Source organism: Delphinapterus leucas, chromosome 17, assembly GCF_059928025.1.
Source record: "Delphinapterus leucas isolate spDelLeu-1000000601 "Yukka" chromosome 17, BTC_Dleu_Yukka2, whole genome shotgun sequence".
Classification (NCBI taxonomy): domain Eukaryota; kingdom Metazoa; phylum Chordata; class Mammalia; order Artiodactyla; family Monodontidae; genus Delphinapterus; species Delphinapterus leucas.
In genome coordinates, this window is record NC_143145.1 from 36,611,501 (window position 1) to 36,625,097 (window position 13,597).

Below are 13,597 nucleotides of genomic sequence, written 5' to 3' on the forward strand. Positions count from 1 at the left end.
GTCTTCTGGAGCCATTCATGTCATATTCTTTCAGTTTTCATGACTGTTTCCGGTTTTCATCAACACTCTTGCTTGCTTTCCTGGATACTCTCCAGTTTGTCAAAGCCTGACTTGATACTTTTGGCGGGGGCGGGGGTGGGGTGGTGAGCCACGCAGCATGTGGGATCTTAGTTCCCTGGCCAGGGAATCGAACCCATGCCCCCCCTGCAGTAGAAGCCTGGAGTCTTAACCACTGGACTGCCAGGGAAGTCCCTATTTTTAAAGGAACAATATACTCTAGGTTCCGTTTCCTCAGCACAGCGTAGAACTGAATCATCATCCTTCATTTTGATTTCTAATTAATATCTTGGAATCATATTCTCCTTCTTGGTAGGCATATCATCCTGCTGAGGCAGAGAAAACGTAGAATAATGTAGAACAGGTCAGATTGCCTAGTTGGAGTTGTACCGTCACAACTTAGCTGTGGTTTTTGAGCTTGGCGCCATTTGTTGTCTTCTATGAGATGGCGATAATTGTAGTTTGTACCTCATAGGTAAGGTTATGGAAGGATCAAATTAATCCATGTAAAGTGATTAAGTATCAAGAATGGCATGTTTATTATTGAAAATGATGTTTTTATTATTTTTCTCAGTTGTCTATTGCTGCCTAACAAACCGGTCAAAACTAAAACAGTGATTTATTCTGTTTTGTAACTCTGTGGCTTGTCTGGATTCTTTTGGACAGTTTTTCACATGGTGTTGGCTGTGGTCACTCATTACTGTTTTCAGCTGGGGCTTAAATATCCAAATGGCTTCACTAAACATGTTTCATGACTGGGGCTGACTTGACCTTTCTCTCCAGCAAGATAGATTTTTTTTTTTTTTGCTTTTGCTTCCGTGGTGGCGCAGTGGTTGAGAATCTGCCTGCTAATGCAGGGGACATGGGTTTGAGCCCTGATCTGGGAGGATCCCACATGCCGCGGAGCAACTAGGCCCATGAGCCACAACTACTGAGCCTGCGCGTCTGGAGCCTGTGCTCCACAACAAGAGAGGCCCGCACACCGCGATGAAGAGTGGCCCTCACTTGCCACAACTAGAGAAAGCCCTCGCACAGAAACGAAGACCCAACACAGCAAAAATAAAATAAAATAAATTAATTTAAGAAAAAGAGAAAGAAAAAAAAACCTTAAAAAATTTTTTAAAAAGATAGTTTTTTGTTTTTTGTTTTTTTTTTTTAATGCTGGCTTAGGGCTCCAAGAGGGCAAAAGGGGAAGTTGCTAGTCCTCTTAAGGGTTAGGCCTAGAACTGGAACAGGAGTCATTTTCACCACATTCTGTTGGTTAAAGCAAGAGAACAAAGTTAACTCGGACTCAGGAGAAAGGAAATGAATTCCACCTCTTGACAGGAGGAGTGGCATACATGAACAGGGATGGTAGGGGAATTGGTGGAGGACATTCTGTTCTTTGATAGTTAGCTTTTTGAACCAAATTTAATCTTTAATCCAGTCTATCTTGCTTTTTGTTTTTTAAATTTTAATGGTTCTTACCTTTATGTCATCAGAAGATTTTAAAAGTTTGTCATTTATCCCTTTCTCAACTTCTTTTATTTTTAACAGCTTTATTGAGGTATAATTGACATACAAAGAACTGCACATATTCATTTAATGGGTACAATGTGATGAGTTTGCTTTTTCAACTTCTTGTAGTCAGCATTTTACCAGAAACATTCGCCACTGTTGATCCTTCGTCCTTTTAGTCTATCATTAGGCCAATAAACAGCCTGACTACTGGTATCTTGCCTTCTTGTTACTTGTAGGTTCTGGTTAATAGCTTTAAAGTAGTTTTTGCCATTGTTATTGTTTAAATCAGATGTTATGGCTAAATTCAGCTTGAGGGAAGAGGTGCTTAATTGCTAATTTAAAAATTCTCAGTGTGGGTTACCCAAATGTAAAACAACAGTTTTTAGAGATATAGAAGTTATTACTCATAAAAGATGAGTTACAATTTCTTATGACATTTATTGACACCTTGCCTAAATAACTTCTGCAAGTTTTCGGACGTATACTTAAAATTTTACATTTTAAGTGATTCACCCTTAGCTAACTGCACATGTTTGTGGCCCTCATCTTTACATATATACAGTGGGTTAGATAAAAGTCATTGAAAAGTGAAGGACATGACGAGGCAGTGTTCTGTTTCGGTTGTCTTCCCTGCTAGACATTTTATCCTCAGACTTAGAGACTGTCTTGCTCACTATTCTCAGTGCCTAGCCCAGTCCATTTAAGTATTGAAGAATAAATGAATGTAAAAAATATGTTGAAGCAGTAAAATACGAAATAGAAATGCCTAGGTAGAGAATTGATTTCATGGTTAGGCTTTTACTTGTTGTCACTTCTTTCATTTGAAAATATTCTTTGTCAATCTTAAATATATATAAATGAGCCAGAGAGCAGTTCACAATCGAATTGTACATGGAACCTTCTTTAGATTTATATATATTTTTCCCGCTATTTAATTTGAAGTGATTTGTGAATTCTGGTTAATCTCAATACACTTTTTCCTTAGTTGGACTTCATAGTCTAACTTTTAGCCTAGCCAGTCAAAAGTGGAATTTGTCCCTCCAAGTGTGGAGTGCCACAGGTTAAACCTAGACTTCTGAATCCAAAGCCATTATGCTATACCGTCTCCCATAGTGGAATGAATAATGCATTTTGTATTAAGATATAAAACTTGAAAAAGCCTGGTCATTTGTTTCTTTAGTTAAAAAAAAAAAACACTTACTATACTAAATTGAACTATCTTTTGCTGTTTAGGCAGATCCGCAGATCCCCAAAGAGCAGCTGTAGTGTTCACAGAGTGTTCATGCCTCAAAGAGGATGATGGTGTTTAAAGGACAAAATGACAGGAGTTTGAATTTTGCCAAGTCTTAGGTTATAGGCATTCCTTCTTCGGAGGAAGCAGTGGTCTTCCAAGCCCAGAGGGTTCCTTTATTTCTAGTTTGGTTGAGATTTCACACTAGAAGCTGCCTCACAGTTTAAATGAATCGGTGAATGAATGAATTCCAAAACACTTTTGCAGCTGAGAGATCTTTGAATATGAAAGTCTGGGTGTGTGGTGTAGTAAGAATTTTGTTATCCTAACCAAAGTGGTCTTCTGATTTCAGGCCAACCGTTTCAAATATCAGTTAATAATCACAGGAAACATTATTTCAGGTTGAATTCTCTCATCTCCAACCCTTTCCTGTAATGCATTGCAACCTGCTCCTACTGCCAACTTGGAACTACCCATTTCATCTGAGTATCTGTTGCTTAAGTTGCAGAAAGGGGGAGAAGCCGGGTTAAAGCTTACTCTCACACCATTTGGAACATAATGAGGTAGACATACAAAGTTAGAGTTATTATTTAAAAGCGTTTTTCAGCCTGTGTGGCATATAAGTAGGTGCTATATAAACTACTGGGTTACTACCAGAAGAATAGAAACCAAGAATTAGATACCCTTTTTCCTTGTAAAAATTGAGACTTGTTTGGGGCTAAGCCCAGTTGAAAATTGACTTTCACCTTGATTCCTAGAGTGTATTTAGTAGGAAGAAGTGGAGGGTTTAAAAAAAAAATTTTTGCCTAATTCTACTACTGGAATATTATCTTTCTCCCCCTTAAAAAAAAAAAAACTACTAGTTTATTGTGCCTTATCCCCCTAATACAGTGAAATCGAGCTTTTCTTTAAATCCATTGTAGAATATAATTATTAGCATGTTAGGATTTACTTAGCTTAGATTGTTATAGTTTTGAACAGAATTACGTAGAATGAAGTTTAACCCGTTTGGGGTGATCGGTAAATATGTATCTTATTAGCTGAAAATCACTTTAATGAAACTAAAGGTTTACTCTTCAGATCTTTAATTCTCATACTCCTACCAGTGTCTTAATTTAGGAAAAATAAAACTTTGAACAGCTTTTTACCTGTTGTGAGGTATTACTTTAATTGTAGTCTTATAAATGACGTTTTGTTCTTTTGTTCTGTTTCCTCTGTCATGGACTCTGGTAGTGTCTGTTATACTATCGGTTTCTGCTTAAGTCATATATTCCTCCAGAGTACCAAAAAGTTAATCTCTTATGTTCTTTGCATTCTAGTGTCATGACTACCTTGAAAATGAAAAGTTTGCCATTTTGTTAAATAATATAGTAATAAAACATAATAACAGATATAATATGAGCTATCATGCTTTCACATTCATTGAAACATGCAGTCTTTATCAGCATGTAAATTGATAGCACTATGGGGGAGATGCCAATATTCAAATTATCATCCTTAAATAATAAGCTGAACACTAATTTCAAATTTTAAGTATTGCTGTCCAAAGCATTCTGCTCTTAAACCACAAATTTACGAGCCTACAGCATTCAAAAATTGTATTATTGGCAATGACTGGGTATTAAAGTTTTATAACTTAGGCTATAGTATGCTCTTAAAAAATGCAGATTCTTTCAGTTTTGTAAATATTTTAGTCTTATTATGACTGTTTCTTTTCTTCCCAAGTCTCTTTTGGAAAAGTTCTTGATCCCCAATGCTTCACAAGCAGAGAGCAAAGTCTTCTATTTGAAAATGAAAGGAGACTACTACCGCTATTTGGCTGAGGTTGCTGCTGGTGATGACAAGAAAGGTATGCTGCCTCAGCCTGTGCTGGACGCTTAGAAAATGACACAGTACGGAAGGAGTCCCTTCTGGAGTGTAGAGAATTGTTTTGTTGTTTTTTAATTGCTCAGAGCACTAAATGAAGAGTAATAATGGACTTTGCGCTCTCTCTCTCTCTCTCTCTCTCTCTTTTCTTCCTTCCCTCCCCTCCCCTCCCCTCCCTTCTTCCCTCCCCCCGTCCTTCCTTCAACTAAACAGTTGACCCTTGAGGAACACAGATTTAAGCTGCACAGGTCCATTTACACAGAGATTTTTTCTGTAAATACTACAGTACTACATGATCCAAGGTTGGACATGAAGGGCCGCCTACAAAATTATACTCAGATTTTCGACTGCATGAAGAGTTGGCATCCCTAAACCCCTTGTTGTTCAAGGGTCAACTATATATCTACTGCTGAATAATTGGTATTCTGAAATGTATGCTTGCTAACAAGCCAATTTTATGTATAGGAATGTTTCCTCACAATTTTAATAGTGGTTATAGTATAACTGTAGAGCAGTACAAACTAATTATTAAAAGTAATACTGAGATGGTTAGAGTTATTTTGTCTTGACATTGATCAATGGCTAGTGTAATTTTCCAAAAGAAGCTTTTCTTTTTTTTTCTTTTCTTTTTTTTTTTCTTTTAAATTGAGGAGCCTTAATCAGTTAAGGTTGCTATAGCTTAATATTTCAGAGTTTATAATTGGATAGTAAAGGTTTGGTTTGAGGGGTGAAGGTGAAGTGCAAACTTATCAATACATTTTGGTGCATTTTATTATCCAGGGATTGTGGATCAATCACAGCAAGCATACCAAGAAGCTTTTGAAATCAGCAAAAAGGAAATGCAGCCAACACATCCTATCAGATTGGGTCTGGCCCTTAACTTCTCTGTGTTCTATTATGAGATTCTGAACTCCCCTGAGAAAGCCTGCTCTCTTGCAAAAACGGTATGTATTTTTTACCTGTTATGTGGAAATTTAGCAATCATTATTATTGGAGCATTGAAATGTATTTTTTTTTATCACAGGCATTTGATGAAGCCATTGCTGAACTTGATACATTAAGTGAAGAGTCATACAAAGACAGCACACTAATAATGCAGTTACTGAGAGACAACTTGACAGTAAGTACATACCAGCATCATGGGCGGTTAACATGGCGAAGAGATTATAGTCATACCTCTGTTTTATTATGCTTCACAGATACTTCGAGTTTTACACATTGAAGGTTTGTTACAACCCTGTGTTGAGCAAGTCTATGGGTGCTGTTTTTCTCAAAAGCGTTTGCTCATTTCATGTCTCTTGAGTTCACATTTTGGTAATTTGCAGTGTTTCGAACCCTACACCAGCAAAAATTTCAACTGCTGAAGGCTCAGTTGATGATTAGCATTTTTTAGCAATAAAGTATTTTTTAACAAGGTATGTACATTGGTTTTTTTAAAGACATAATGCTGTTGCATACTTAATAGACTACAGTATGGTGCAAACATAACTTTATATGCACTGGAAACAAAAAATTCGTGTGACTCAGTTTATTTTTATATTCGCTTTTTTTTGTCTTTTTTTTAATGTAAGATCCTATCTGCTTTTAAAACTCTGAAGAAAACCATCTTACAGAAACTGAAATATTAGACTAAGGACTAAAAATGTAACTTTTCATTAGTTACATATACCCATTGTTAAAATTCTGGTTTTTAAAATGACTTTGTAGTTCATGGTTTTGAACTTTCAATTACATAAGCCGTTTTATTTTTCATTTCAATATAGTTGATTCTTTTCTTTCCATTTTAGTCACAGAAGAGTTGCTTTTAGTATCAAAAGCATACTTAAGTTCTTTTTTTTTTTTAATAATTTTTATTTATTTATTTGGTTGTTCTGGGTCTTAGTTGCAGCAGGCGGGCTCCTTAGTTGTGGCGCTCAAACTCTTAGTTGTGGCATGCATGTGGGATCTAGTTCCTTGACTAGGGATCGAACCTGGGTGCCCTGCATTGGGAGCACGGAGTCTTAACCACTGCGTCACCAGGGAAGTCCCTTAAGTTCTCTTATTTATTTATTTATTTTTGGCTGCGTTGGGTCTTCGTTGCTGTGCGCGAGCTTTCTCTAGTTGCAGAAAGTGGGGCTACTCTTAGCTGCGGTGCGCAGGCTTCTCATTGCGGTGGCTTCTCTTGTTGCGGAGCATGGGCTCTAGGTACTCGGGCTTCAGTAGTTGCAACACGTGGGCTCAGTAGTTGTGGCTCGCGGGCTCTAGAGCGCAGGCTCAGTAGTTGTGGTGCACGGGCTTAGTTGCTCAGAGGCATATGGGATGTTCCCGGACCAGGGATTGAACCCGTGTCCCCTCCATTGGCAGGAGGATTCTTAACCACTGCGCCACCAGGGAAGCCCTCTCTTCATATTTAAATTCCATTAAAAACGGTGACCATAAAGTTGCTTCTATATTTATGTAGCTATGGTAGGGCATTAATAACTTTAGTTACAAAATTTCAGATACTCTACAGAGTCCAAGTGGACATCTATTTTGCCTAGTCTCTTAGTAAAAAAAAAAAAAAATGACTTACTGTGGCAGGTTATGATCGTCCTTGGTATACTGCAGACTAAAAAAAAAAACCACAATGCCAGTACCACACTGAAAAAATATATAGTTAATTCCTTAATAATATTAAATTTCTAGCATTCAATTTCCAGTTGTCTTTTTGTGTTTCTTTGTATTGTCTGTTTTTTTTTCTTCCAACAGTTTTTTATTTACATTGGGATCCAAATAGTCTGTATATTGCAGTTGGTTGATAGGTCTCTTTGGTCCCATAGGTTTTCACATTCTTCTCCTTCACATGAATATTAAATTTGAGGTTTTGAGGCTTGGGTGAAAAAAGTATCAAGTATCTTCTGTGTGCCAGATAAAGAGCTAGGAATGAAGATTATAGTTTAGTGCTACGGGTTTTTATTAGCTTTGGGGCATTTGTTTTGGGGACTGTACATCATCATTGTATACATTTAACTTTTCTCAGCTTTATTTTATCTAGCCCATTGCCAATTTTCTGAACCGGTTATATTCTCAGCAGTTTTTTGAACGTCATTATGTACTTGTTTATTATTAAACACTGAAAATTACTTTAGAAAGTATAATTGGAGGCTACCTACACACTCTGGAGATTATTTTAGTCAAGAGGATAAGGTATAGAGTTCCTTAAAGAATGAATCTTTTTATGTATATCAAATGAAAAAAGCACTTCAGTTTGTTAGCTAATTTTAATATTAAGAATTTTTCAAATTTTTCTGGTTTGAAATGATGAGATAGTTCTAAAAGGTAGAACTTGAGACCTAGTCACTACTGAGTTGTGTTATCACTTTTTGAGAAGGCCTGATCTGAAATATATAATTCCAGCTGAATCTTGTATCAGTATAGCATGAAGAGCGTATTACAACAGCTGAGTAAGAAGAAAACCAAGGTTCTGATTCTGATTCTGTCACTATTTACTATGTGCCTTCTCTGAGCTCTTGTCATATTGCCTGTTATCATTATAGGCTGATTGGATCACTTATCTGTCAAGTAAAGAAATTTTGTCAAAACTATCTAGTATCTGAGTCTGGATCTGGTTGACCAGTATTGTCAACACATAACCCTAGGAAGAGAAATATAAATATCCTTCATCAAAGTTTTAATGTTTATATGGAAAAAACAGGATCCATGAAAGAACTGGGAAGAGATGATAAAAAAATAATTCCATCTTGTCTTACAAGACCACCAGTTTAATAGAAGCTTACAGACTTCTAGAGGTCATTCAGATAACTGTATGATGTTCAAAGAAGTCTCCTTTCCAGGCCAGTAACATATTTGGTTAATAAATAAATAAAACTAATGGGTGATAGAAAAATATTGAGCTTTTCCCCCCTTCATTCTGCAGTGTATAAGCAATATAAAATTTAAGGTATCTTGAAACAATCCTTTTATAATTTCCTCTAAAAATCATTATAGAGTGCTAAGACTTGTTAAAAAAAATATTTGAAACAGCTGAGATAATTTTGAAATCATCTTTTTAAACTGCTGAAAAACTGTAACAATCTAAAAATTAATAGACACCATAGGCCTACTACTATGGGACAATTCAGTTTTTACCTCTTGGAAGATTTGGTTCTGACCATACTGTTTTGTGTTCATCTATTTATTTTGAATCAGACAAATTCACAAAGGTAGTTTTTGTGTTTTTTTTTGTAAACTAAAAATGTTAGTTAAATTTGTATTTTGGTTCTGACTTGATCCTGACTCTTGAATTTCATAGAGTGTGGTATTCTCTTTAGAGTGGCAGTCTAAAGTCTACCAGGGGAAAGTAGTCAGCCTGAGCTCCTTGAGCATGGGGACTGAATTTGATGATTCTGGTTTAGTTGCACTAAACTTATACATCCGTCTCTCACTGGGGCTATTTGGGACAATCTGATAGCTATTGATATTTAGAACTGTAGCGTTTCTATGATTTCTTCTACTTTTTCTTCACCTATGAATAACCAAGAATTTCCTGTATCTGACTTTGTTATTTGAAGACAACTCTGCTGTGTACTTACTATGCTTACAGAATGATTAGGGAGGAAATAAATGTATTATATTGATGTCTTTTATATCTTTTTTTAAAATTTATTGTATTGAAGTATAGTTGATTTCCAATGTTGTGTTAATTTCTGCTATAGAGCAAAGGGATTCAGTTATACACATATACATTCTTTTTCATACTATTTTCCATTGTGGTTTATCACAGGATATTGAATATAATTCCCTGGAGGCGTTTTACATCTTGAAGCTATCTTAAATGCTGCAATTTTTTAAAGAAAGCCTTCCAACAAAAACTGCTTAGATTCTGGTACTTTGGCATATATATTAAGGTTTTTTTTAAAACAAATATACTAAAATTTCTCTCTCTCCCTCCCTCCCTCCCCCCCCTCCCTTTTAACTAGTTGTGGACATCGGATACCCAAGGAGACGAAGCTGAAGCAGGAGAAGGAGGGGAAAATTAAAAGGCCTTCCAACTTTTGTCTGCCTCATTCTAAAATTTACACAGTAGACCATTTGTCATCCATGCTGTCCCACAAATAGTTTTTTGTTTACGATTTATGACAGGTTTATGTTACTTCTATTTGAATTTCTATATTTCCCATGTGGTTTTTATGTTTAATATTAGGGGAGTAGAGCCAGTTAACATTTAGGGAGTTATCTGTTTTCATCTTGAGGTGGCCAATATGGGAATGTGGAATTTTTATACAAGTTATAAATGTTTGGCATAGTACTTTTGGTACATTGTGGCTTCACAAGGGCCAGTGTTAAAACTGCTTCCATGTCTAAGCAAAGAAAACTGCCTCGTATTGGTTTGTCCTGGTGGGGAATAAAAGGGATAATTGGTTCCAGTCACAGGTGTAGCTGTGGGTACTTTAAGGTTTGGAGCACTTATAAGGCTATAGTAGAAATAGATATCCCATGGATATTACATGTTAAACCATGTGTTATCTGTGGAATACTCAAGTCTCAATGTGCACACCATTGACTACAGCTACAGAAGCGTTCCTTTAGTTGTGACTCAATTTACTCTGGATAAGGGCAGAAACGGTTCACATTCCATTATTTGTAAAGTTAACTGCTGTTTGCTTTCATTATTTTTGCTACACTCATTTTATTTGTATTTAAATGTTTTAGGCAACCTAAGAACAAATGTACAAGTAAAGATGCAGTAAAAATGAATTGCTTGATATTCATTACTTCATGTATATCAAGCGCAGCAGTAAAACAAAAAACCCGTGTATTTAACATTTTTTAGGTTTTTTTTTTTGCTTTTGTGGGTTTGTTTTGTTTTGTTTTTGTTTTGTTTTTTGGGTTTTTTTTTTTTGATACTTGCCTAACATGCATGTGCTGTAAAAATAGTTAACAGGGAAATAACTTGAGATGATGGCTAGCTTTGTTTAATGTCTTATGAGATTTTCATGAACAATCCAAGCATAATTGTTAAGAACATGTGTATTAAGTTCATGTAAGTGGAATAAAAGTTTTATGAATGGACTTTTCAACTACTTTCTCTACAGCTTTTCATGTAAATTAGTCTTTTGGTTCTGAAACTTCTCTAAAGAAAATTGTACATTTTTGGAAATTTATTCCTTATTCCCTCTTGGCAGCTAATGGGCTTTTACTAAGTTTGAATACAAAGTTTATCATAACAACAAAATACTACTAAGATAACTACTACTGTTCCCAACCATGTCCCTACTTCCCCATCCCCCTGAAAAAAAATTTTTTTTTTTTTTTTTCAGAGACAGGGGGATTGAATGAAAAAAAAGTAATGTGTTCCATTTAAAATTTTGGTATATGGCATTTTCTAACTTAGGAAGCCGCAATGTTCTTGGCCCATCATGACATTGGGTAGCATTAACTGTAAGTTTCGTGCTTCCAAATCACTTTTGTTTTTAAGAATTTCTTGATACTCTTATAGCCTGCCTTGAATTTTGATCTTTTATTCTTTCTATTTGTCAGGTGCACAGGATTACCTTTTTTAAGCCTTGTGTCTTGTCACCAACCGTTCCTACTTGGTGGCCATGTTCTTGGGGAAAAGGCCGCATGATCTTTCTGGCTCCACTCAATGCCTAAGGATACCCTGCTTCCTTTGCTTGCATCCCACAAACTATTTCCCTCATCCTATACACTGCAGCAAATCTCTCCCTAGTTGATGAGATTGTGTTTATCTCCCTGTAAACCCTGCCTATCCTGAATGGTCTGTCATTGTCTTTGCCTTTAAAATCCTTCCTCTTCCTCTCTTTGAATAATGATGGGGCTAAGTTATACCCAAAGCTCACCCTACAAGCTGTTTCCTCAGTACCTTGCAGAAAACACCAAACAAAAATACCATTTTAAAAGAGGTGTATTTTTTTTTTCTTTTAGAATGTAAGCTCCTCGAGAGCAGGGACAATGTTTTCTGTATGTTCTATTGTGCCTAGTACACTGTAAATGCTCAATAAATACTGATGATGGGAGGCAGTGAGTCTTGATGATAAGGGTGAGAACTGAAATCCCGAATACTGTTTTGTTGCTTGTTTTATTATGACCTCAGATTAAATTGGGAAATATCAGCCCTTTGGGACAATTGTCCCAAATGTTACATTCAAATAAAAGTGCAATGGAGGCCTTGGGGTCTTTCTTTCAAGGAGAAAAAGATCTCTTATGCATTTGGGACAACATCATAATGCATCTTCACACACAGCTCTTTTCTTTTTCTATTGATTTTTCCTGACCCCCAGGCCAAGGACATGAAATAATCATTTTATAGCTACGGAGAATGAAGTAAGACTGAGGAGATGGGTTTTATTCAAGTAAATTATAAATAAAATCTAAAGCTTGTCTCATTTGCCTATTTATGTGCCTCAGTCTTATCTACTAGTTTGATTCTGAAATAAATTGTGATAATACTTCATTAATATTAGGTGTTAATAGGTTTCTACATAGTAGTGCCCAGTAGATAAAGGAAGATTTCAACCTGAGATTTTTTTGCCTTGAGATTTGAATAATAAATTTTTTATAACATTTCTTAAATTGCCCCAAATTCAGGCTTCATGTCTGTTTCTGTCAACAGTTTCAGGAATTTGGAGACTCCAGCAATGTAATGTATTTGGGGTGTGTGTGTAGTATTGGAGTTGTTAAATGTATTATGTCCACTTCAGAGTTGTGCCTTGAGAGTGGGCAGGAGTGTGATCAGTTAAAAGGATGGATTTTGCTGCCACTTTGGCCTATGGTCTTGGCTTTTCCAGTTAATAGCTGTTAGTTTTTTGTGTGATGAAGATAGAAATTGGTGTGGGGGAGCAAAAGAATTAAAAGAATGTAATGTCAAGTGGCTTAGTAACTATAGGAGCTCAGTTCTTTTCCTGTCTTCCCTAAAAATAGTCACCAATCCTGCCATGGCCCAGTACATATTTTAAAACTAGTTAAAGCCAATTTGTGATCTGCAATCTTAGATTATTTGAGGTCAGGTCTCAACTTGATTGAATAATTTGGGAACTCTAACAATGGTGAGGTGTTTAAAAATCTTTAGCAGGCTCTGAATGCAGATCTGAGAATTTGACCCTTTTCAGCGGTGGTAGCATCATTTCAATGGTTTCTCTCTCCATTAGGAGAGAATGGCAGTGTATTTGGATTCAAGTACATCGTAGTCACTGCACGAGAGCCTGCAGTGTGTGAGGAACTTTAACTGGTGCTAAGAGATACACGCCTTCCTGTGGGAAAAGGTGAAGGAATCAGTAAATAAATTGCTTTATTATACTTTGTTATACACCATATAGGAAATTACAGCGGTGGAATTGAAATATCTACAGTCCTAAGGTGGTGGCTTAGACGGGGCCCTTGGGAAATGGCTGGACTTGGATACTTTTCTGAAAATTGCATCTGTAAAGTACTTTTCTGTTATTTTTAGTGTGAACTAAACTATAGTTCACACTATAGTGTGAAACTATAATCTCGATTAATTCTAGTTCCTTATAATAGACTGGAGACCTAAACGTAAGATACTGCTGGGTCTTTGTAGGATTTTTGTTTTTTTAGAAACTTTACAACAGTCCTCTAAGGAAACTGATACTCTTGGATAACAAAATGGTATTCAAGAACCCAACACTGGTAGATCTGCTTTAAAAGTCTGAAAACTAACCTTAAAAATGTTGCTTGTGTACATCCAAGTCTGGTTACGCTACTCACCTGGGTCCTTTGAAGCCTACTTTATGTATGACTGTCAACCCCCAGGTATTTCAAAACTTGATGGTAGACCAACTATTTGGAAGACATGCTTCTGACCTGTGTACCATAATTACTCAGTTTGTAAGAATATCCAACCATCCTGCTGGTCAAGCAAGCATATGTGTCTTTTGGATGCAGAAACCAAGAATATATTGAATGCATATATTTAGGCACAGCTATTATCAATCCTAGGTGATGCCA

General features: G+C 36.2%; 1 protein-coding gene across 2 annotated transcripts in view; it reads left to right on the plus strand.

The window, feature by feature from the left end:
* Positions 1-11,798, plus strand: part of YWHAZ (tyrosine 3-monooxygenase/tryptophan 5-monooxygenase activation protein zeta) — a 32,447-nt gene extending 20,649 nt beyond the window's left edge. For both annotated transcript variants that reach the window (XM_022584679.3, XM_089898852.1), the window contains exons 3-6: positions 4,514-4,637; positions 5,435-5,598; positions 5,679-5,774; positions 9,592-11,798. In XM_022584679.3, the coding sequence (XP_022440387.1) occupies positions 4,514-4,637; positions 5,435-5,598; positions 5,679-5,774; positions 9,592-9,651 (444 nt within the window). In that variant the 3' untranslated portion in view covers positions 9,652-11,798. The remainder of the gene's footprint in view (positions 1-4,513; positions 4,638-5,434; positions 5,599-5,678; positions 5,775-9,591) is intronic.
* The last annotated feature ends 1,799 nt before the right edge of the window (positions 11,799-13,597 follow it).